The sequence below is a fragment of the Pseudochaenichthys georgianus genome, chromosome 14 (genome assembly GCF_902827115.2).
Source record: "Pseudochaenichthys georgianus chromosome 14, fPseGeo1.2, whole genome shotgun sequence".
Classification (NCBI taxonomy): Eukaryota; Metazoa; Chordata; class Actinopteri; order Perciformes; family Channichthyidae; genus Pseudochaenichthys; species Pseudochaenichthys georgianus.
The window spans coordinates 27679104-27701953 of NC_047516.1; the positions used below are offsets into that span (position 1 = coordinate 27679104).

The 22850-nt window shown below is 40.1% G+C and overlaps 1 protein-coding gene across 2 annotated transcripts; it reads left to right on the forward strand.

The window, feature by feature from the left end:
* The first annotated feature begins 3094 nt into the window (after positions 1–3094).
* Positions 3095–22577, forward strand: LOC117459029 (flotillin-2a). 2 transcript variants are annotated; one of them, XM_034099860.2, is made up of 11 exons: positions 3095–3303; positions 7689–7770; positions 10433–10523; positions 14849–14972; positions 15928–16046; positions 16139–16252; positions 16379–16498; positions 16584–16798; positions 18607–18790; positions 19795–19944; positions 20792–22577. In XM_034099860.2, the coding sequence occupies exons 1-11, from the start codon at positions 3255–3257 to the stop codon at positions 20840–20842; spliced, it is 1299 nt and encodes a 432-aa protein (XP_033955751.1). In that variant the 5' UTR covers positions 3095–3254; the 3' UTR covers positions 20843–22577. The 2 variants fall into 2 exon arrangements, with proteins under 2 accessions (XP_033955751.1, XP_033955750.1); XM_034099859.2 differs by lacking the exon at positions 10433–10523 and adding an exon at positions 11026–11116 and having other exon boundaries at positions 3096–3303.
* The last annotated feature ends 273 nt before the right edge of the window (positions 22578–22850 follow it).

The window sequence follows — 22850 nt, forward strand, 5'->3', positions numbered from 1 at the left end:
TATTGATTCCACAAGCTCTGCCTCTGGAACACCAATGCATTTACATCAATGGGAAATCTGAAGCTCCCCAATAAAGACAAAAGAAGACATGTATGACTAGAAGCTATGTTACATATAACACACACTGTATACGCAACAAGTGTGCTGTAACCCAAACCTCAGCAGGGGTCATCAATGTCAAATAAATCACATTCCTTTAGCTATTACTTTTAAGATAAGCTGAGATATGGCTGAATGCTCTTTAAATAAGTAACCACTGAGGAAACACAAAAAGCAGCAGCTTTCAAATTAGCTTTCATAAAATCAGCCTATTGGCTCTGCAATGAGGCCCACATTACAGTTGGCTATTTATTGGTTTCCTATATCCCATATCACTAATAATGAGGGATAAATTATTCATTGTGCATGTGGACATTTGAGAGAAAACTAAACATCTCTTTTTGCATTTGGGGGAAATAAAAATGATTAGGTGAAATAATGATATCACAATCTATCCATCCATACGACATTTACCGTGTTCTGCGTGTACAGTGCAATTTTTTAATAACTGTTGCTGTTTTTTTATACTTTCTTACTATTCCTACCTATTTCATTTTGAAATCCTTAATGTAAAACATTTTTTTGCACTTTTACTTCTACTTGTGTCTTTCTAAAACGTCTTTATATACAGCAAGCTTGAGCTGCCTCTGTGTATGAAATGTGCAATACAAATAAATTGGCCTTGCCTTCTTCTGACTACAATATCAATGTACATTGAATAAATACATTGACATACTGTATACAATTATATGTTGTGGTTAAAATGGGGCGACAACATTCACTTCATCATATAAAGCCTCTCGTGATTTCTCATGAGGAGAAAGCAAAGGCAACAAGAAAACTGTAGGGGAGGAGTTGGATGAAAAGTAAAGCCATTGGGCTGTGGGATGGTTGATCCACGTCCTGTACATAACAAGCTCATATCCACACTGAACAAACAAACTCAAAACTGATATTTTTAGCAGCAGTAGAGATGCATTAGCTTGTGCATCTCTATGAAGTCCTTTAAAGTAAGATGCCATTCATTCACAGCTGCAGGCCTGGCCCTTTAAATCATTTGCAAACATCTTAAAGAGAGTTTTTAAACCAGTAAATGTACCTTGTGATTAAATAAATACAACCCATAGAGTTAAAAAAAATCTGATTGGTTTCATTCTCGGTCCAACATAAAGAAATGATTTGTTGATACTAGTAGCCGACTACCAAAGTACTACCAAACAAAGTAGGCATTTTCTTTGTGCCACTGCATCTCACAAATAAACAAGGAAATTGAATAATCAGACCCCGCAATAAAATAAATCAAGTTTCACTTTAGTTTTTCAAGTAACTCAACTCAAACGCACTAGTCACTCACTCAGCATCATCAGACAGGTTTTAGGAATATGAGAATGTCCACATTTCCAGGTAGAAGCTGGGATGTTTGGGCATTTACAATATCCCCTGCTGTGGAAAAAACTCTCTCGCTTGGTACTGATGTTGCTCGGACAGCAGTGGTCGCGTTAACCGAATATTTTTTTTAACAATGACGGAAAAATCTGAAAGCAGTCTGTCATTTTGACAGATTAGAACAAACTCGGAACAGCGCCAAAGTTTCCAAGCAGCGAGGCTCTGGTATTTGCCGTGTTATGCATGCCCTCCAAAGGGAAATGATATAGTTTCCAAACCGTACTTTGCCGTACAGATCATTGAAATGTCTGGGAGTTTTTGCTTTACACTGTGCGTGCTCCGGCGAGGTGCATGCATATCTCGGTGGGCATGCATAACACCACATGAACGCAAAATACCAGGAAATATCGGAACTAAAAGGGAAAAGTACGGGGAAAAGTACTCAGGTGTGAAAGCGCCTAACCACCTGGTTAAGTTAGATTTTGTCAGTCTCACGACAGTATTGGAACATTTATTCGGTATATCGTTACATCCCTAATATACAGTATATATATTTCGAAAGTACAATTGTCGAGCTGGGCCATGCCCCCGGTGTTGCTACATCAAAGCAACGCCCCCGGTTCAGCGGGAGGGAATTAATGAAGTGATCAGTGAGCTTTTTATACTATAAAGCAGCTGTGTGCAGCACTTACTGTAAGATTCACACACAATTATTCAATAGTGCAGACTTATTACGTGGTGTTACTTGCGCACACATTTTTTTCTTTGGGCGGTGTTAGGGGGCCCATCAGCTCAGTGCCCAGGGGCCCCTGGAGGTACTAATCCGGCCTTGATGACAACTGTGCTGCAGTTTTGGGATTCTTCCATGCTGGTTGGTCCAGCATGGCATGGGCCTTGTTCCAATCTTTTCCTGTACAGGAGCACGTGTTATCCTTTTGTAATTCAGCAGAGGCTCTCACACACACATCAGTCACCCACATGGAAAGCGTGTCATCATCACAACATGCAATTAGTGGCATTCTCTCAAGTTTTAAATTCCCTGGAAGGTAGTCATGCAGGTCTTTTCTGATAATAGGGTTGACAAAAAGCGAATCCCTCAGGTGGGAGGGTGTGCCACGCCTTGTGTGTAGCCTGTCAAACATTTTGGTAACAAAGGTCAAAGGTTGTGATTGTACAGATGTACTACTGTGAATGCTCTCATTTGATAAGGAGAAAATCAATACCCATTGCTTTGAATATCCATTATTTTTCTCAGATTTTTTTGTTATTATTTAGAAAAAGAAGGAAGTGTTAAAGTTTGATATTTCAAGACACTGTAGCCTATATGTTTCTTTGCACACCCTATAACCCTCATCTCCTATTTGCCTTTTGTCATTACATTTCCAAACGCACAAGTCTATTTGAGCCAAATAATGACTCTTGTATAGGTTACTTTCGTGAGAAGATATATAAACAACCACGCCTATTTTATTATTATGGTATCGTATGCCCTCACGGTGGAGGAGGGGCAGAATAGAGGGGAGGGGTGTGTGATCAGCGGTGTCAAGACGCAGTTAAACAAGAACAAAAGTATGTCAGTGTGACTTTCAAAATAAAAGATGTAAACAACGTGTCCAGTAAGCGTACTTTTATTTTGAAGTCCAAACCGGAAACGTTAAGTCTTATCGCGGTCGACTTGGTGCAATCATTGCACGACTCGCCAGTTGAAAAAAAAAAATCATCGATAATTGGGAGTTCGTGTAAAAAAACGGGGGAAACAGTGTTTATAAGTGTAATTAGTATAGTAAGCTTCGAGGAGGTTCGGATACACGTCTTTTTCTGTCGATAAAATGGGAAACTGCCACACCGTTGGACCAAACGAGGCCCTTGTGGTTTCAGGTAACATTACATTTTTTTAACGATGTGTAGCTCCTAGCATGGGCTCTTCCTGCCAGGCGTGATGAAATGCTTTATTCGAATGAAGATCCTTGGAAATAATTTTAAAAACCTTCTTACAACCTTTATTTAACAGCATGTAAGAAGCTAACATTGCGTGTGAAAAAAAAGACCACATAACGTACTTTAGCAGTTAAAGGTCTGCACCGTAATAAGAAATGCTAGTTTCTCCCCCAGTGTTTACCCTGTGTAACAAATGGACAAATGTATCGTATTTGGGCTTCGTGTTATCCGCTATATCGTACACACGTTTATGAGTTTCTTCTCCGTTTTATTCCGTTTTTCTCATAGTAATACTACCAGTTTACAATGCTTTATTTATCTTGTTTATCCTGCCTTTGCTGTAATGCGTGTTCAAGTGTTGTCTCTGCAAATTAGTGCCTAGTGTTTTTTTTTGTTTGTTTCTTGCCCACTATTTGCTCATGAAACGGCTTTAATTTCGATATTTTTTTTGTGATTTTGTCATCATAAGGCTGGCAAGGGAAAGGCTATGCAGATGAGGTTATTTAAATGTCTTGATTTTCTTCAGTGGTGAGGTAGGCACTTTTTGCTCTGTGACGCAGAAAGGAATACAGCTAAAATAATTAAATTAAAATGGAAACACACCATCAGCTGATGTTTCTCAGACCTGAAACAGGTTACATAAGAACATTCTTAATGTCATGCCCCCGCCCCCCTTTTTTGAAAAACAGAGGCAAGGGCCCCCCTTTGTGTCCAAGTTTTGGTACCCCAGATTGTCATTGGATTTTCTTTTATTCAAAATGATCTACAATGTTGGAAGGAACTATAATCAGATAATCAAATTGTTCTTATCCGCTGATTTGACTAAGTGTGTCATTCATTGTTAAGCTCCCAAGTCGTAGAAATGAAAGCTATTTGTCATGTTGCTGCATTCTCCATTGATCTGATGTAGATCCCTGGTGGACCTAAGACTTTTAGGAAATACTGAGCTTTGCCTCTTTTAGAAAATCTTTCCTTGGATCAAAATGTAGTATTGGCAGTGTCTTGCATAACACAACTGATCTGTTGCATAACACAACTGATCTGTTAAGGCAGTGTTCATGTCTTAAAATTGTGATTAACAAACAAATAAAAAACAGCATTGGGATTTTCCATTGTGAACACACTTTTTAAGAGCATGTCAGTTCTAGAGGAACTCAGATTGGGAGCAGAGGCGAGTGGGCGTGAGTTGTACATCCTCATTCCAGTAATTCCACAAATGTGAAAGGAAATCACGTGGATAGATGCCAAAGCACAACTGTAAAGATGAGAAATAACCCTGCTCATTTGCATGTTGTGAATAATGTTTGTATTACTTCATCAGAACTCTGCATCATGGAAACTAGAGTCCAGATGACTGGATTTGTTTTAGCGGTGGGTTACATCTCATTCATTCAGAGCCTTCCCCCCTCAACCAATGCACTCAGGAATCTCAGATATGCCGCTGGTATACAGGGGTTATTATGGTGTGTTGCTCCAAGCATTTTCTATAGTACCTCAGCTTGTGACTATTTTAGTTGGCCATGGCATTTGGCAGGAGTCAGGTGGGTTTAATTAAAACAATATTTGTAAATTGTACGAGTTAGATTAAGTTGTCAAAGAGCATGTCCAAACATAGATGTTCATGCTAGACTTTCTACTCGTGGTGAGGCTCTGGTACAAATACAAATAAAGTATGACATATTCGTTTTAAAAGTCAGTACTTATGTATTCAAGCACCTCTTGTTCTCTGATATTAAATAGTTTCAGGCAAGACCAAGGGACATGTTGCAACATAAAGACAGACTAGCTCAATAGGTCATCATTATGAGCTTAGGCGTAAGAATATCGCTTAGTATTCCAAGTAGTCTGTGTCCCTTTTCCTGTTCTGCACATTTTATTTTGTAATTGTTACGTTTATTCTGGTTTGTTTTGTGTTTGTATCTTTTATTTTAAATGTATTACTATTTATTTAATGTTTTGTGAGCTGAGCTGTGTGATTTTATATTTTATGTATCTCTCTGTACAGCACTTTGGTCTGGAGGTTTTAAAGTGCTATATAAATAAAGTTGGATTGGAATGCTCCCGTTTCCTGTACGATATTGTTCAGTCACACACCAGGAGAATATCTTTCTGTGATAGAGGCCACTGTGTGGCTTCCGATAACTGCTAGAATCCACTTCAAGACAATGGTACTTGCGTACCATGCTGCGAATGGATCTGGCCCTTCCTACATCCAGGACATGGTTAAACCGTACACCCCAGCACGTGCACTCCGCTCTGCATCAGCCAAACGGCTCGCTGCACCCTCGCTGCGAGGGGGACCCAAGTTCCCATCAGCAAAAACATGTGGGTTTGCTATCCTGGCTCCAAAATGGTGGAATGAGCTCCCCATTGACATCAGGACAGCAGAAAGCTTACACACCTTCCGGCGCAGACTGAAAACTCATCTCTTTCGACTCCACTTCGAGCGATAGAACTATTAACAAAGCACTTATATACTAATAAAGGACTGGCTTACCTAAAGCCAGTTGAGTAGCACTTTAAATGTTTTTGCTCTATGAAACCTGATGTACTTATATGATTCTGTTTTCTTCAAGTTTGTATTTTGTTGGTCGAACGCACTTATTGTAAGTCACTTTGGATAAAAGCGTCAGCTAAATGTAATGTAATGTGACGTGGGTCAACATGTCTTGCTGTAATGTTTGGTTGCCGGGGGCGTATGTGTCAGTAAAGATAGTCCAGCTCCTCCCCTCATGGGTCTGTTAACATGTGACAGCTGGGAATGTCACACTAAAGTCTCCAGATTAACTTATCAGACTGTGGCCGGAGTCTGACTGAGACTCTTTCTTTACATCTCCATCTGGTAAATGGTCCAACTGTCACAACAATATATTGTTACTCTTATTCCTACAGTCCTGTCTTTGGAGAGTAACAAACTATCTTGGATTTGACTGGAAATAACTGGAATAAAATAAAAATATAGGGGTTATTTAATAAAACAAATAACATGTATTTACTATGTCACATGCAGGTAAAAACAAACATTTTACCATATCATAAGAGGACATTATCCATTCATTTCACATACTTACCAAATCATGCAGTAAGACCCAGTACTGCTTTTTTCTGTGTATTATCTACCACATAAGTTTACTATTAACAAGTACACTTTATTATATTGAAATTGTTCAATAATGTACTTCGCTTGGACAATTTTCGGACCCTTTGTTACCCTAGTATTAGCGCATGAATAGGGATGTTTCTGCACTGGTGTGCATGTAGTTAATAAAACAGGTGTAATGTATGGAAAAAAGGGTTTGTTAGACTATAACAAGTGCTGTGTAAATGTTGTAATTTTTTTAACAAAATGCTGCAATTTTAGTATTGATAATAAAATGTTGACTTCATTTTACTGTGATCAAACATGATCTTGGCGTTCTCCCTGCAGTAACTCAGATCACACCCTTTTGTAGGCCCATGATATGGACAACCCCAGCACACGTGTTGTACATCTCTCTTGCCAGGCTGGAGAGAAAGGTATCGTTACACAGTAGATAACAGAAACACACCAGTGATTGAGTGGGAGAGTAGTGTCGAATCAAAAGAGTGACAGCACCGGAAATCGGAGAGGAGGGGCCTGCTCTCAGTGTAGCAGGAGAAACGATCACTGTGGTTGGAAGAGTGAGGGTGGTTTGTTTTTATGACTGAACTGCACATGATCAACTTCCTAAGAAGCACTTGCAACATGTGTTAACTAGGTCACTGTCTGATACGCATTTCTCAATAGCTCTGCTACAGTTGCATATACATCTATTCCTTCCAATAAACTGTATGAATACAAATGTTTTTTGTACATGCAGACATCATTTCTAGTTTCATTTAAATTAACATGAGTGCCCAAAGAATATTATGAATGTCCAAAAATGTCAATCTAGTTGTTTTATTTTGACTGTTAACCGATGATATTATACCTGTATAAAAAGGTTTTAGCCGATAGCCAGGCACCTTGTTTGACTCTTTGTTTTGGCCTTGGAAATAAGTTTGTGTTGTGACTTTGTTACATCTGCCAGCCATCCATTTGTTACAACTAGTCTGTTATCTACTATTTTGCCTGCTGTAACCCAGCTATTATCCAAGCTGTGTGCACACAGTTATTTTCATAACAAGTGCAAATAAATCCCTTAATAGTTGCTTTAAAGTCTGAAGTAAGCAACATCAATCAACTCTGGCCCACTCCATCTTTCCTTTTATTCTGACATTTATGAATTGAAGCTACTCCTGTTTTCTTCTTTTCCCGTGTTGATTTTATAACAATGTGATGTCCATGTTCTCTCTGTTGTTCCTAGGTGGCTGCTGTGGCTCAGACCAGAAGACATATGTGGTGGGAGGCTGGGCCTGGGCCTGGTGGCTCATCTCTGACATCCAGAGGTAAGGCCTCTCCGCTCTGGCTCCAAAATGCTTAAATGTCCTTTGAGAGCAATTCAGTCTTAAGTGGCGCAGTGCTCACAAGATCAGCCAGAAAGCTCTTTAGAACAGGGTATCTGCAGGTCCTCACAACAGGTTCACACGTCTGAAAGAATATTCTTTCTTATTCAGATTTTAAAACTCCTGCCATGCATAAATATTGCTTTTAATATGCTTGATCAAAAACAATAACAATGTATGTCCCTTACCAATTAATATTTTCTTCATATTCTTACCCTGCTTTTGAGTGTTCTAAGGGTTTCTGTCCATCAATTAAGTACAACTAGCAATAACATTTAACATGGATGCACTTGATGACATGTTCATCATAGCGATTATCATAGTTCAACACAATTAGTGTAAAATATTTATTTGTATGCAGTTTGTTGACAATAAAATCCTTAGAAAACAACACATTTTTACTACTTTGTGTTTTCAATCTTGAAAATAGATCCTAAAATGTCAGTATTTTAAGTTTGTCTCTGCAGATACCCTGAAAAAATATATTTTTCATTAAGACTTTCCTGATCTTACACAGTTCAGTGGAGATGAAACACATTATTTATGGTAAACTGAGGCCTCAGAATTAAAACATTGTTTACTAAATGTGCAAACAAACTAAAGGGCTCAACGCTGTATGTTGATTTGAAAAGCAGCTCCAACAATCCAGCTTGTGAGAAAAACACTGGAAAGATAAACAGATGGTACATAATGGCCAGTTCAGGGAAAGTTAAAAACATAATGTTTACAGAACTAACTAACTAATTCCCACACTCAAACGGAGACCAAAAGTTCAAAGAAAGAGATAGACTTGCAGACAGTTTTTTGTGATATTTAAGACAAAGTTTAAAACCACTTATAAATGTCCCCATGTATTCCTGTGGCACTGTTTACAGTTTCTGATTGAATGCCAGTGAAGTTGCTTTATTGCAATGAAACAACAGATAATGCGCTTTCATGTGGCGTAACAGCCCCTGATATAGTTGTGCCATCTGTGAAAAGATAGCCTACAGTTTTCCTGATGAATTTGATAATATTGCTCGTCTCTGGACCTCCTGTTTGTAATCGATGTATTATTTGGGGGTCTGCTTGTCTCTTTGTTTCTTCTTGCTAACCTGCTTTGCTTTGCCTGGTGTCGATCTCACCCCGTCTAAACCCAAGCGTGTCTCCTTCAGGTTAACCATTTCCCATTTAAGTGTCTCACTTTGTGTTCCGTTGCTAGGAAACTTAATGGTAGACGATCAAATAGAGTTGATGCATGGCTGGATTTAAAAATCCCCATTTAGAGACCGGCTGTCTCTCTCGCATTATTCGATTCTGCAATTTAGTCAACATTGCACATTTTAGAAACAGAGAGGGCTGGCCACTTCAGCTAAAAGCCCTGTGTGTGTGTGTGCACAAGGAAAGCTTCATAAAAACACCGGGGGGAAGGCTGTGTGTCTTCCCGCTCATGATGCAGTAATCAATTTAATGTCCAGGCCTGTGACTCATTGATCCAATTCTCCTGGAAAGAAGTGGGAGGCGCATGCGGAGCTGTTAACCAGAGACTCTCCTCTTCTTAGCTCCAACGTCTTTCTCTGACAATGAGTCAGTATTTTTATTATTTTTTTAAACAGCTGTGAAACATAATATCACTTACACAATTAAACTCACAAGTACTGAAGTGAAAGATCAATCAATCTTTATTTATATAGCCCAATATCACAAATGTTACATTTGTCTCAGTGGTCTTCACAGTGTGTACAGAATATCAGTATGACAATACGACACCCTCTGTCCTTAGACCCTCACATCGTACAAGGAAAAACTTCCGAAGAAAACCCAGTTTAAAGGGAACATGGGAGAAACCTCAGGGAGAGCAACAGAGGAGGGATCCCTCTCCCAGGACGGACAGACGTGCAATAGATGCCGTGTGTAAATTGAAAAGATAATACATTTACAACATAGGTAGTCCAGATGTTTGGAAATGCATGTGTGTATAATAATAGGAAGATGAATCCACGAGGATGTCAACAATCCTGTGGGAGCCATCAGGGAAGTAGTATGATGAGAGTCAGGCAGGACCACAGTGACCGGTTCAGCCACGACTCGAAATCCAGGACTCAGATCAGGACTCCGGATCAGCCACGACTCAGGATTCCAGCGTAGACAGACACCAAAAACAAATTTGGGGAAGTTGGGTTATTCGGAACATGAGTACTCAGGTACAGACAGAGAGAAGGAAGAAGTAAGGTGTCCCCCGACAGTCTAAGCCTATAGCAGCAAAACTAGGGGCTGAATTATAAAAGAAACGATAAGGATTGTGTAATCTTCGTACAAATATCTCTTGAATAAATAATTCTTTAAACACAAGTTCTTATAAGTTGATCTCGCTCTTTGCCCCAGTTGATAGGAACAGTTACTAACGGAGAGAAACAAGAGAAGCTATGTTGTAGCTTTGAAGATTTTCTATGAGGTGTCAGCGGCACACATGAAAAAAACTTTCAGGGCTAAAACAGGAGGTCGTCCTTCACCCTCTCCCTCCTCCCCTTCTCTTGACCTTGGTTACTTACATTCCTAACAGCTGTTGTCCAACTTACTGTTTTGCCTCTGCTATTCCCGCCCGCCCGCCTGCCTGCCTGCATAGAATGTCTCTGGAGGTTATGACCATCCTCTGTCGCTGTGAGAATATCGAAACCTCGGAGGGTGTTCCCTTGGATGTGACAGGGGTGGCTCAGGTAATGCATTTCAACATAAAAAAAGCAGTGGCTGCTGGTGCTCGCGGCCAAATGAAGACTCAGGAAAAAGGTTCAACTAACAAGCTAACTATGTGTTTGCTTCTCTCATCTTCATTGCTTTTTTCTTCTGCAGGGGAGGGGACACAGTCAGCTGTCACTTATTTGGGCTGTGCCAATAAAGCTGAACTCTGAGTCACATTTGGCAACGGGGTCAATAAAGGAATGCTATAAAAATGGCCAAAAAAAAGAGAATTTGATCAATCCAATCTTAAATCCAAATTTGGAATAAAGCTGAAAAATATGACTAAATAATCTAAATCCTTCACATTTTGAATTGACAATGGCATCTCATTTATCTCCGTTGTCGGTGGTCTGGAGTCCTTGGGTGAATGGTTTCACTTTGTCCTGTTTTTTTCCTTGTGTTCTGGCCCTTCCCTTCATTTTGCTTTCCCTCCGAACATGTCAATTTTTATTTTTTTTATTTTTCCACATTCTTCAACAGGATAACGCTTGAGATTATGACCCTGCAGCCCAAGTGTGATGATGTAGAGACAGCGGAGGGTGTAGCTCTTACTGTCACTGGGGTGGCTCAGGTAAATCACTACACTTTTCTGGGAATACCAGTTCAGACTCCACTAACCCACACATCCCCCACCCCATACCTCCCTTTCTCTGGCATCACCCCATAATCACAACACGGGTGTTTTATAAATACAGAGGGCTCAAGTTTAGAGGCACACTTCTATGTTTGACTAAAGCCCTGTGTCCATGTGGAGTGCCAGTGTGCACCCAGGGTTTTTTCCCTCTTTTTTGGCAACGCCATTTTCCTCAAGCATTTCAAGTTATAAATATTTCAGAAAAGTGCCAGTGTCGTCACTGTAGAAAACGGAGGACTCTTAAACTAAAGTATGAAACATACTGTTGGACAGTATGTTTCATACAGAACCTACTATAACAAAGACTGAAAATATAATTTCTTTGAGCGGATTGGCCAGGTAGACACCAACTGTTGCTGCCGCATGAGTGTTGTACTGTTATCGCCGTACGCAGGTTAACTTCCTCGCTCTATGGCTGTCAGATTGAACGTTGAAACTCATTCGTAAAAACAAGCATCTTCTTGTTGCTCCTCAAAGTAAAAAAACAACGTCAAACAAATATTTAGTTGCAAAACAGAGAAAATCCAAATGGGCAATGCCAGTCTGTCATATAGCAGAGGTGATGAGTTGTTGAGATAGCATGTTCATAGAAACAAAACAAATAAAAAGTGCTATTTGGACACAGGCCTAATGGCACTAAGCAAAATACAGTTTGAGTGAAATGGTTGTCTGGATGATTGACCCTCATATGGGCATAATACACCTAGCATTAACTCACCTGACTAAGCCTGCCTTCAGAGTGACCGTCGCACAGAGTAAAAAGCCTTCAAACCAGGCTTTTTGGTTTAGCATTTGGTCAGCCCCCTAGCGGGATATATTCAGTCTGAACCTGGTCCTAGTGTGGCAGGAGAAAGGGGTCTGTGTAGAGCCTGATGTGCATTTTAATATCAACCTGAAACTTTTGTTTTCATTGTCTGCTGTGTTTCTTTGATCCTGTACAGTGCCAAAACCTTTTTTGTTGTTTTTCAACCTGAGATGTGTGAGAAAATTCCACCTTAAAGGAAAATAAAACTTGATTTTATATACTCCACACATAGTACACAATAAAAGTGAGCAGCATAAAGTAATGGACACTAGATACGTGACAAATGATATACTGTGTTTAAAGCATATATTATTACAAAGATATCCAAATTGAAATTCCTACCTCCATTGGCACAGGACCGTTCTTTACCGAAGAAAAGGAAATTAAGATATCTCACAATCCTTTGCGGCACCAACATTTTAAAGAATCGCCATTTCTATTACTGAGGAAATGTAATTAAATAGTACATCATTGCATTTATCACAGTAATTATTATATTTCTTATATTAACATTAGCACTCTAATGAATTGTCCTTCACATCTTGACCCTATGTAATCTTCCATCATATCAACAGAAAGCAGTTTGAAAAAGATATAGAAAGTAATTATTAAATGCTTAAGTAGTTCAAGGACAAAACCTTTACTTTAAATATTTCTACAGAGGGACTGTTGTCCCTTGAGTCATTTCCTAAATCAATTAAAGTGTTTGAGCTACTAACATACATAAAAAGTGAAAGATTTTGATGGTGAATTTTCCACTGAAAAACATAATGTACACACTATTTTCTGCATTTCTGTTTGCGAATGATCTTACGCTCATATTCATTTCCTTTCTTTTTGTCTGGCATGCTAGTATTTCCTTTTGTTGGTGTCTCGTTATCAGTTCTGTATTTGTACCACACTCATGCCAGTGTTCCTCTCCTCTGTGTTGTCCTGCATGCCTGCTGACAATGAGCCCACTGTGGGGAGCTGAACGGCCCTTCACTCTCACACAGTTTACTTCACAGAGAGGCCCGTCGTTTGATTGGTCCAACCTAGACCAAAGACATGGGGGTGTGTGTCTCCCATGGCAACAGGAGCAGTGTGTGTGGTTGTAAAGTTAAAAAGACACGTGCTGTATTTGATTAAGAGACACAAAGTAGAATAAACTTGAAAGTTAATTAAGAATTTAGTTTGAACTATGTTAGGTGCATATCAATTACACTCTTGCACTATAATCTTGTTTTGCTTCACAATTTTGTTAGTATTTCTGTCTTTCTAAAATCCTGTCGATTGTAGATGACCCAAAAAGAGAATTAACTTTTTTTTAAACACAAAAAGGAAAAGGAAAAAAACGTTGAGGGAGTAGTTGTCAGGAGTGTAGACGCCATTATTTGTATACATTTCCTGTCTTTTATTCTAAGTTTTTGTATCTTGAATGAGCTGTGCGTTAGAAGGCAGGAGGAAGGGTGGTGTCACGAGGGGAATGGGAAGGGGGGAAAGGGTCAGGGGTTAAATGGAAGGAATTCCCGTTGCACACCAGTCTCGGCCGCGGCACGGCTCCCCCTGCTGTGTGTCTGAGCTCGCGTGTGTGTGTGTTAGTTTGTGTGCGGCTGGCTGGCCTGCAGCCCTTTTCTGTTTTCAGACATGTGTTTCCTTGGAATGACGTCCATCTTCACTGACTTTGTGTTGCCCTCATTCCTGTTATGAGTGCATGTTGCAAAAACCATGTGCAGACCTCTCGCCTAAGGACCCAGCTCACTCTCTTTTCTTCCAGTTCCAGTGGAGTACAATATGACCCAAAACCTCCCGTCTTACACCATTTTGTTCCTTTCCTGCCTGTATACGTGACTTCTGTTATCAGCACTGAATGTCCTTGTTTTTATATTGTAAACCTCAGGTTCATGCAATTGATTTTTCTTTTGTTTAATTTGTTGTAAATGATCCCACTGATGGCATTTCCTGTAAATGATCCTGTTATTAAGATGTAATAGAGAAATGCAGTAATTATCTCGATTGGCATTTAGATGTTGGTTTCAGGGTAATTATCCGGTCACAGAAAGTGGCAGGAAATATATCCACTTGCATCGTGCCATTTTTAGAGAAGTGATTTATTTTATAAGTACATGCCTTTGCCTGTTATCATGAGCCTCGTCATAACGGCATTGAGGGGCAAATTGTCTGCATCTTCTGCTATTGGTTACACATACATCTATCATTTATCAAGAGCATTAGACCATATGTGTCTACTGTTAAAGTGAAGTCACACACACACACACACACACACACACACACACACACACACACACACACACACACACACACACACACACACACACACACACACATTGAGCCTACAATACAACTCTTATGATGTTGCTGTAAAACCGTTACAACCCTAATTTGAAAAAAACTTTGCACTGGAGTTGTAACAGAAATAATGTGATCACCCCTTAGTGTATGCAGGCCTCCATCCCAGGGCTGTTTATTTAGTGCTATTTCCTGTGTCAGTGTGTATATCAGAATTACATCGCTTCATCAATACACAGCCAAGTCAATAGCAGGGATGCATGACCCAATTTGATGCACTTTTACACAAAGGCCTTTATGCATCCATCCATTGCTCTAATGCATTACAGGCTGTGTAAGATTGTTGTCACGTCATGCTTTATTTTTGTACTTGTTTTCCTCACATTACTGACAGTATAAGAGTTATAAAGAATGATATGTGTTTATTGATTCGCCAGATAGAGATTATAAGATGACACCACAAAGCTAGTACATGTCATGTTCTCACGAGTGCCACACCCACATGACGTTGTCTGTATGTGTGCTGGTGTTTGTGGATGTGTGTTCAGCTGACTCTTTGTCCTCATTGACACCAGGTGAAAGTGATGACCGAGAACGAGCTGCTGGGTTACGCCTGCGAACAGTTCCTGGGGAAGTCAGTGGTGGAAATCAAGAGTGTGATCCTGCAGACCCTCGAGGGTCACCTGCGTGCCATCCTTGGTGGGTAGTCTCTCCGTAGTGATTGCTCACTGTTTAATATTTAGTTTTTCCAACAAATGCGGACAATATATATTGATTTTCTTAGTCTCATCTTAAAGAGGCCCTATTATGCTTTTTGGGGGTTTTCATGTTGCTGTAGTGTGGCACTGGCACATAGGCTTTTGTGCATGTAAATTGACTGAAGGCTAAAATCCCACATTTTAAGGATTTCTCCTACAAGAGTGCCAACACATGTAAACCACCAATGAAAGACATAATTAACACATTTCGAAAGGCAAAGATTGTAAATGGCTGAGGTCACGGTGTGACGCAGTTTCACCAGAAAGTTGGTTGTGGGGGGAAATGCACTAAATAGCGTTAGTTCCTGGTTTGGCTGTTAGCCCTGGGCTTATTTAACTAATGCTAAATGTGCTTGACTTGAACTCACAATGAGTGTTGGCAGGTGTGGCATTATTGAGCAGTGAGGTCAATTTGATCAGCTTGAACCCAAGGAGACAGAATAGCACTGAAGACAAACATCACAATCATCTCAATGGCAGGCTGTTGCTTTAGTTTATTTAAATAAATCGCTGTTGGAAGCGGATAATCAAATCAAAGTTTATTTATAAAGCACATTTAAAAGTGATTTTTGGTCGTTGGATTTTGATCTTGACTTCAAACTAAATGAAAAAGGACATTTGGCCAAAATGTTTCTGTTATAGTAAAACACTGTACACTTTCTGTACACAATTCTTGATCTGTAAAGTATCTAAAGCTGGCAGAGAAATGTTGTAAAAAAAAGATTTCCCCCCTAAAATGTAGTGGAATAGAAATAAAGTAGAAGTGGCATCAAAAGAAAAGACCCAGGTAAAGTAACACACAATTGTAGATAAGTACAGATCTTGTGTAAATATACGTCCATCTCTGCTGTGAAGCTATGAAAGAGAAGGCACTAACTGGCGTTCCCATCCCTCAGGTACCCTCACTGTTGAGCAGATTTACCAGGACAGAGATAAGTTTGCTTCTCTGGTGCGAGAGGTGGCGTCACCGGATGTCGGCCGCATGGGAATCGAGATCCTCAGCTTCACCATCAAGGTGAAACACATCAATTCACTTTGCTTTCATCTATTCAGTCTCTGCTTGTAATTTGAGAAGTATTTAACCACTTCCATAAATGTTCCTCACAGGATGTGTATGATAAAGTGGACTACCTGAGTTCACTGGGCAAAACGCAGACAGCCGCAGTACAGAGGGATGCAGACATCGGAGTGGCAGAGGCAGAGAGAGACGCTGGCATCAGGGTAAGAGGAGCTTTCAGATTAAATGAAAGCCACAAAGCCATTACAACAAACTTCCATTCTCTTAATAGCTATCAAACCAACAAACTCCTCCTAATCCACCTCCATCTCATTATGTGTCTCTTACAGGAAGCCGAGTGCAAGAGAGAAATGATGGATGTCAAGTTCTTAGCCGACACAAAGATGGCCGACTCCAAACGAGAGCTAGAAATGCAGAAAGCGTCCTTCAATCAGGAAGTGAACACGAAGGTAAAGAGTTATATGGTTTAGATTTGTTTTGCCAAATGTTGTGAGTTATATGTAAGTATTGATGTAAAACCTCCGGTCCCTTTAGAAAGCAGAGGCTCAGCTGGCGTACGAGCTGCAGGCGGCCAAGGAGCAGCAGAAGATCCGTCTGGAGGAGATTGAAATCGAGGTGGTGCAGAGGAAGAAGCAGATCGTCATCGAGGATAAGGAGATCACCCGCACGGAAAAGGAGCTCACCGCCACGGTGAAGAGACCCGCAGAGGCCGAGGCTTACAAGATGCAGCAGCTGGCTGAGGGACACAAGTGAGTGGCTCCCACACAGGTCCTCTTCCACAGTGCATACACTCCTTATCCTTTTAAAGGGATAGTTGGAATGTATTGAAGTTGGGTTATATCAGGTAGTTATCCATAGTCATTGTATTAGCAACAGTAGATGGCTGATGGCACACACTTCAGTGTGACTATACTGCTGTAAACGGGGGCAGCAGCAAAAATTGATTTTAGCCCCTTTTAAAAAAACTTAAGAGTACACTATATTTAATGTATTTTAGTCAGAGACATATCTGAGTAGGAACTGAAGCACTATTAACTGGAGTACTTATCTATACTCTCAAAGCCACCAGACTACTTTTGCAGTTAAGTTGTTGGCATTTATTTTACCACAGTTGCTCAAAACAAGAGAAACAATGTAGCTACAACACATGCTGGATCTACTGGATTTGAGGACCCTATTTGGATTTAATGGCACACAATCATGCAACTGAATCATGAAATTCTTTTGCTTTCTTAATCTCCCTTATCCTGAAAACCAATCAAATTAGTTTAAAACGGTTACAAATAGAAAGGAAATGATATTGGCCATTAAAGCTACAGCCCCTCTACCAACATTTTGAACAGAAGATTCAAAAATGCTTTCTAACAATGCTACACAATAACTACATGTTTAGGTTACTCAGGTTTTGTGATGCTGTTTCAGCACAATAAGCAAAGCAGTATGACTGGACCAAACTCTATTTTAAATGTAATTGTACCTGTCAGGGTTCGTACGGTCATTGAAAACCTGGAAAAGTCATGGAAATTCAAAATGCAGCTTGTCTGAAGTACTTTGTAGACTGCAGGGTAGCTGGTGGATTTACTCCAGGTGGAACTAAAGTCTGATTTAACACTTGATTAGATTTACCATCATTCATCCACATCTGTAGAGTAACTAAAGGTATTAAATACATGTAGTGGAGGAAAAGTACACCATGTACCTCTGAACTGTAGTGGAGTAGAAGTACACCATGTACCTCTGAACTGTAGTGGAGTAGAAGTACACCATGTACCTCTGAACTGTAGTGGAGTAGAAGTACACCATGTACCTCTGAACTGTAGAGGAGTAGAAGTACACCATGTACCTCTGAACTGTAGTGGAGTAGAAGTACACCATGTACCTCTGAACTGTAGAGGAGTAGAAGTACACCATGTACCTCTGAACTGTAGAGGAGTAGAAGTACAAAGTAGCAAAACATTGAAATACTTAAATAAAGTACAAGTATCTCAAAATTGTACCCCCGTATAGTACTTGTTGAGTTTATGAACTTAGTTACTTTACACCACTGGCTATAAAGATAGAAAGACTAAGCCTTGCACAGAGGCATGACAATACATTTTCAAAATGCTCAACAGTGCTGCCAGAATGATAAACTGACTGCTGCACAATTAAAATAAATGCTTTTATATATTTCTATTAGATGTGACTCTTTGGCGTTTCTGTTATTATTGACACTGCTGCTTTCAGGGGGTCAGGGGTCGGGTCCTTACCACCTTTTTCATACCAGCCTCCCTGACTACAGTTGCTTTAGCGTGTAGAAGCTAGTAAGCCTACTATTTGATTTGTTTTAGATAGGCACAACGTGTTTCATATGCAGACATTACTTTCCTGTTCCATGTTCAAATAAACCATTTTCAGTGGGAATTTTGTTTTGGTCATGGAAAATGAGGTAACGGTCATTGAGAAGTCATGGAAAAGTCATTGAAAATCATTGGTGAAAAAGTGTATGAACCCTGACCTGTACTCGACTGACTGCTGACAGTAAACACTAACAGTCCTTCTCCATCCCTAACCCCAGGATAAAGGCGGTGCTGACGGCGCAGGCAGAGGCCGAAAAGATCCGCCTCATCGGTGAAGCAGAGGCCTCCTCCATTGAAGTCATTGGAAAGGCGGAGGCTTTGAGGATGAAGCTGAAGGCTGAAGCCTACCAGCAGTACGGAGAGGCTGCCAAGACGGCCCTAGTGCTGGAGGCTCTGCCCTTGGTGGGTGATATTCAGTTTAACTCCACTGGTGTAAAAACATCTGTGAAGTCTGGTTTATTGGTCTGTTTACCCAACGTCTTCACCACCAGAGGTTTGGCACCAAAGTCGTCAGTGTGTTCTTAAAAAAGCTTTTTTCCCTGACAATAACAATGAAACACATTCTTTCAGACATAATCATAGTTGGTTGATTGACCATTGTGCATCCCTTTATAGTCATTTGCCTTGATGTCATTAGCTTTTAGAGTGCCCTATGCACTAAGACTGAATCCTTATTCCTTCACTGCATGTTCTCCCCCTTTCTGTCTATCTTCAGCCATACTGTGATCAAAAGGACAAACACATCATTATTTCCGAAATGTTCCGAATATTATCCCTTTAATTGCGCATTCGTTGAAATAATGCCATTTTTTTTATAGTTATCTTTTCACAGTTATAGCTTGTAATTGCCCTATAGGCATAGGGAAATCCAAAGCCAGGGATCCACATCGAAAGCCTTATATAATAAAACACCTGATGTAATGATCCCGGCGGTAGATCAAAATGGTGTATTTAATGGTGACATTTCTGTCCTTAAGTGTCTGACTGTCTGTGTTTTGGCTACAAATGTATTATTGACATGGTATAGGAGTCAGAATTATTGAAGTCCACGTGAAGAGAAAAACTTCCAATAGTTAATACTTCCAAAACCTACATTTTCTCATGTTGCCCTAACATGCCTGGCTTGTTAAAAACCAAGTAACCCTTCCACCTTACAGATGCTAGTATTTATTTTTCACATTTAGGGTAATGCTACTCTCCCACACTTTCTCAACATGGTGTTTTTTAAAAGCATTTCACTGGTAAGGCCTGATGACTTGGTGTCACATATTGAGGAGAAAACTGGACAAAACTCCCACGTTTTTTTGTGAATAAAGAATAGATATGTTCATGTCAATTCCTGTCATGTATGGTAATATGAAGAGTGTTTTGTCAGTGAAGTAACGGATGCTCTTGTGTTTTACCAGATTGCCAGTGCGGTGGCTGCGCCGCTTGCTAAGACCGGCGAGATTGTCATCCTGAGTGGAGAGGGCAGCCGTGTGACCGGAGAGCTGAACCGGCTGTTAGCTGAACTCCCCGTCTCCGTCAACGCCCTCACCGGGGTGGATCTGACTAAGGTGAGGCACTGCTCCATATCATCAGACCTTTTATCTCCCGTGGCAGCTCTACGACTGTCTTATGATTATGCTGGAAAATGTCAGCGGTTATTCTTCTTCAACAACAAAAAGGAATAAAAAGCAGCCATGAAAATGTTGTCAGTCTAAATATTTAAGAGAATATATTGTAGAATAAAACATAATTACAACAGCTGAGAGGGAATGAGCGTTTTTCCTCTCCTGTAGTGTGATTGTAAAGGCTTTTGTAATAAAATCCCTGTGTTGCATCCAGTGCGAGTTTTCTCCCCCCCCCCTCTTGAAACGCCTCCATTGGACTCCTTATTTTATTTACGTAACACAATTAAATTACTATGTAAAACAGGCACTTCAATTGGTTAGTGCTTCCACACATTGTACGTGATAGGCTAAGGAGAGGGACATCTCTTAATCGGTGTACCAATCACAAACGAGCCAGCCAGCTAACCAATCAGAGCAGACTGTGCTCTGGTTTCAGACAGAGGGTGAAAAGAGGAGCTTTGAATAAAGACCTTTGGACATTAAAGCATGGAGACATGTCACAGTAGAGACATAACAAATACAAATATGAACCTGAAAATGAGTGTAATATGGCCCCTTTAACAATCCTTAGACCTTGTTCTTGCTCTTTGCACTCACATTTTCAAATTGAGTTTTCAGTAAAAGTCAGTGTCTGATCATTATCGTGCCCAGACACTTTAAATGCTCCGGCTCTTCTACGGGCTGGTTGTTGAGTACAACAGGGAGGATGTTTCTGGTTCCACTTTGTCTTGGTAGGCATTATAAGGCCTTTTATTTACTCCTCTTTCCCCCCCATCCTCTGTTCCCACAGATCCCGATGCTGCAGAAGTTGATGAACCCGCAGAGCCAAACTGCCATCTGAGGAATCAGGCCAGAGACTCCCAACCTTCTGACATTTATCTGCCTCAAGCATGAAAAGAGTTTTGTCAGCCTCTGAGCCCTTATGCAACTGCCTTTTGACCAGAAACACTTGACGCCAAGCAAGAGTTTTTTAAAAATATTTTTAAGAGGTTATTCATTTTCTAAAGAATACAACAAAAAGCTGGGGCCTTAACTTCTATAGGACCAGACTATGTATCTTCTTTTGTTTTTGATTTTAGTTTTTAGACATGTTGATTATTATTATCACACTGCACTAGATAGCTAGGATTATATGCTGCAATCCTGTTCAGTCCTACAAGTCCTCCGAAACGGATGCTTTTAAAGGAGACATGGATGTGAGTTGGCCCACTTTCAATGTGGTGGATTTAAACATTATTTTAAGAAGGAGAAAATCCACAGTTTCAGTTGTAGTTGAAGGAAAGAGTCCAAAACTTTAAGACCAAATCTGAATATTGTCTTCTTGGAGTGCGCCACTTCCCAGTCGGGTGTTTTCATCCTCAATCAGTGAATTAGCTAGTAGTAGACTGAGCCCGCTGTGGAATAGGCCGCTTTAATTCCCTCTTTTGCTTTTAAAACTCGTATTTCTTCTAGATAATTAACTCTTACTCTGAGAGAATTGATGGATTACCAAACCTCTGTTACATTTAATGGTCGCTAGATCTCCACCCACTGTGATTGTAATATTTTTGCAGTCATATTTGGATCACTTGTATGATAATTCTTACCTCGCGTCATGTTGCCCGTCTCCTCTTTCCGATGTACAGTGCCTGTTCACCACTCAAGTGCCCAAACCTTAGGACGGTGGTTTGGCTTTAGTTGGGTTTATATCAGAGTATATCACTGTGTTATATAGATGGATGATGTTTTAGTATTGCTCCCTGTTCTCATAACTTCTGCTTGTACTAACTACTGTGTCTACTTTCGCATATTTGTATACAGATTTAACACAAAGCCATACTTAGAAGACTAGCCTTAAGACATGACCCTGGAGTCTGAGCTTTAAATCATTTTATTTTGTAGTTTCCCCGAATGTCACGTTTTGTAACTCTAAACAGTGACTCCTCGCCTCTTTGTTGCCACTGTGTCGCTTATCTGACCGACACCCACAATGTGATGATAAAGCAGGAGATAAAAGTGTCATGAATTTGGAAGATGAGCATGTGATCAGTAAACACGCTAATGGGGCGGTGTTCAGTTTGGTAAATGTAATGTCGAGCAGACAGGGTAATGGCCCTTTTTTTTGTAAATGAAACTTTTTTCCCTTTCTAATAAGGTTAATCTAATTCCTCCATATAGTCTGTTACAATAATTGTAATGCTAAGTTGTGAAATGCCTAAATTGTTTCAGTGTTGCATCATCACTCGAAGCACAGTGTGCACCCAGTTTCCACCTCTAGATGGCAGGAGAGTCTCAGGATTAGTGAGCCAGTTGTTGCTGCCTGTACGTTTTAACCTCCTTTTTTTTATATCACACTCTGCATTTTCTTTGACATCTTTCAATCAGCTTGCAAGTAAATAAGGCTAACCTTTTTATTTTTTGTACGTGTTTTGCTTCGGATTAATCGCATCGTGAATGATGATGAACCACTTTACAGAATCTGTGACAATTTGTTATGTTTTGTTTTGCCACTGACTGTTTAAAAGTTATTATAGTCACGCCATTTTCTTCATTTTCTGTGAATAAACATGAGGCTTGTGGCTTGTTTGGTCTGAGAACATGTCTGTTTTTGAATTGTATATTTACTCTGCCTGGTTCTCATGTGTTTCTGCAACTATTATCCCTGCTGTAAATGTTGGTAAAACGCTGCCTGGCTTACCGTAGATATTATAGTATTAACCTGTCGGTGTGTAAACTCTGTACCGTCATTTAGCTTTTAGCAAGTGATAAGCAGCATCTAATAATATCCATAAACCTGACCAAGATCACATGATCATACTGTCCCATTTCCAAACGTTTACAGCAAAATATCATTTTACAACCTGCTTCAA

Coding starts and splice junctions, on each gene's coding strand:
- LOC117459029 (XM_034099860.2), top strand. CDS start 3,255: ATGGGAAACTGCCACACCGTTGGACCAAACGAGGCCCTTGTGGTTTCA. Junction 7,771..10,432: donor CTCATCTCTGACATCCAGAG/GTAAGGCCTCTC, acceptor CTGCCTGCATAG/AATGTCTCTGGAGGTTATGA. Junction 16,253..16,378: donor AGAGAGACGCTGGCATCAGG/GTAAGAGGAGCT, acceptor TGTCTCTTACAG/GAAGCCGAGTGCAAGAGAGA.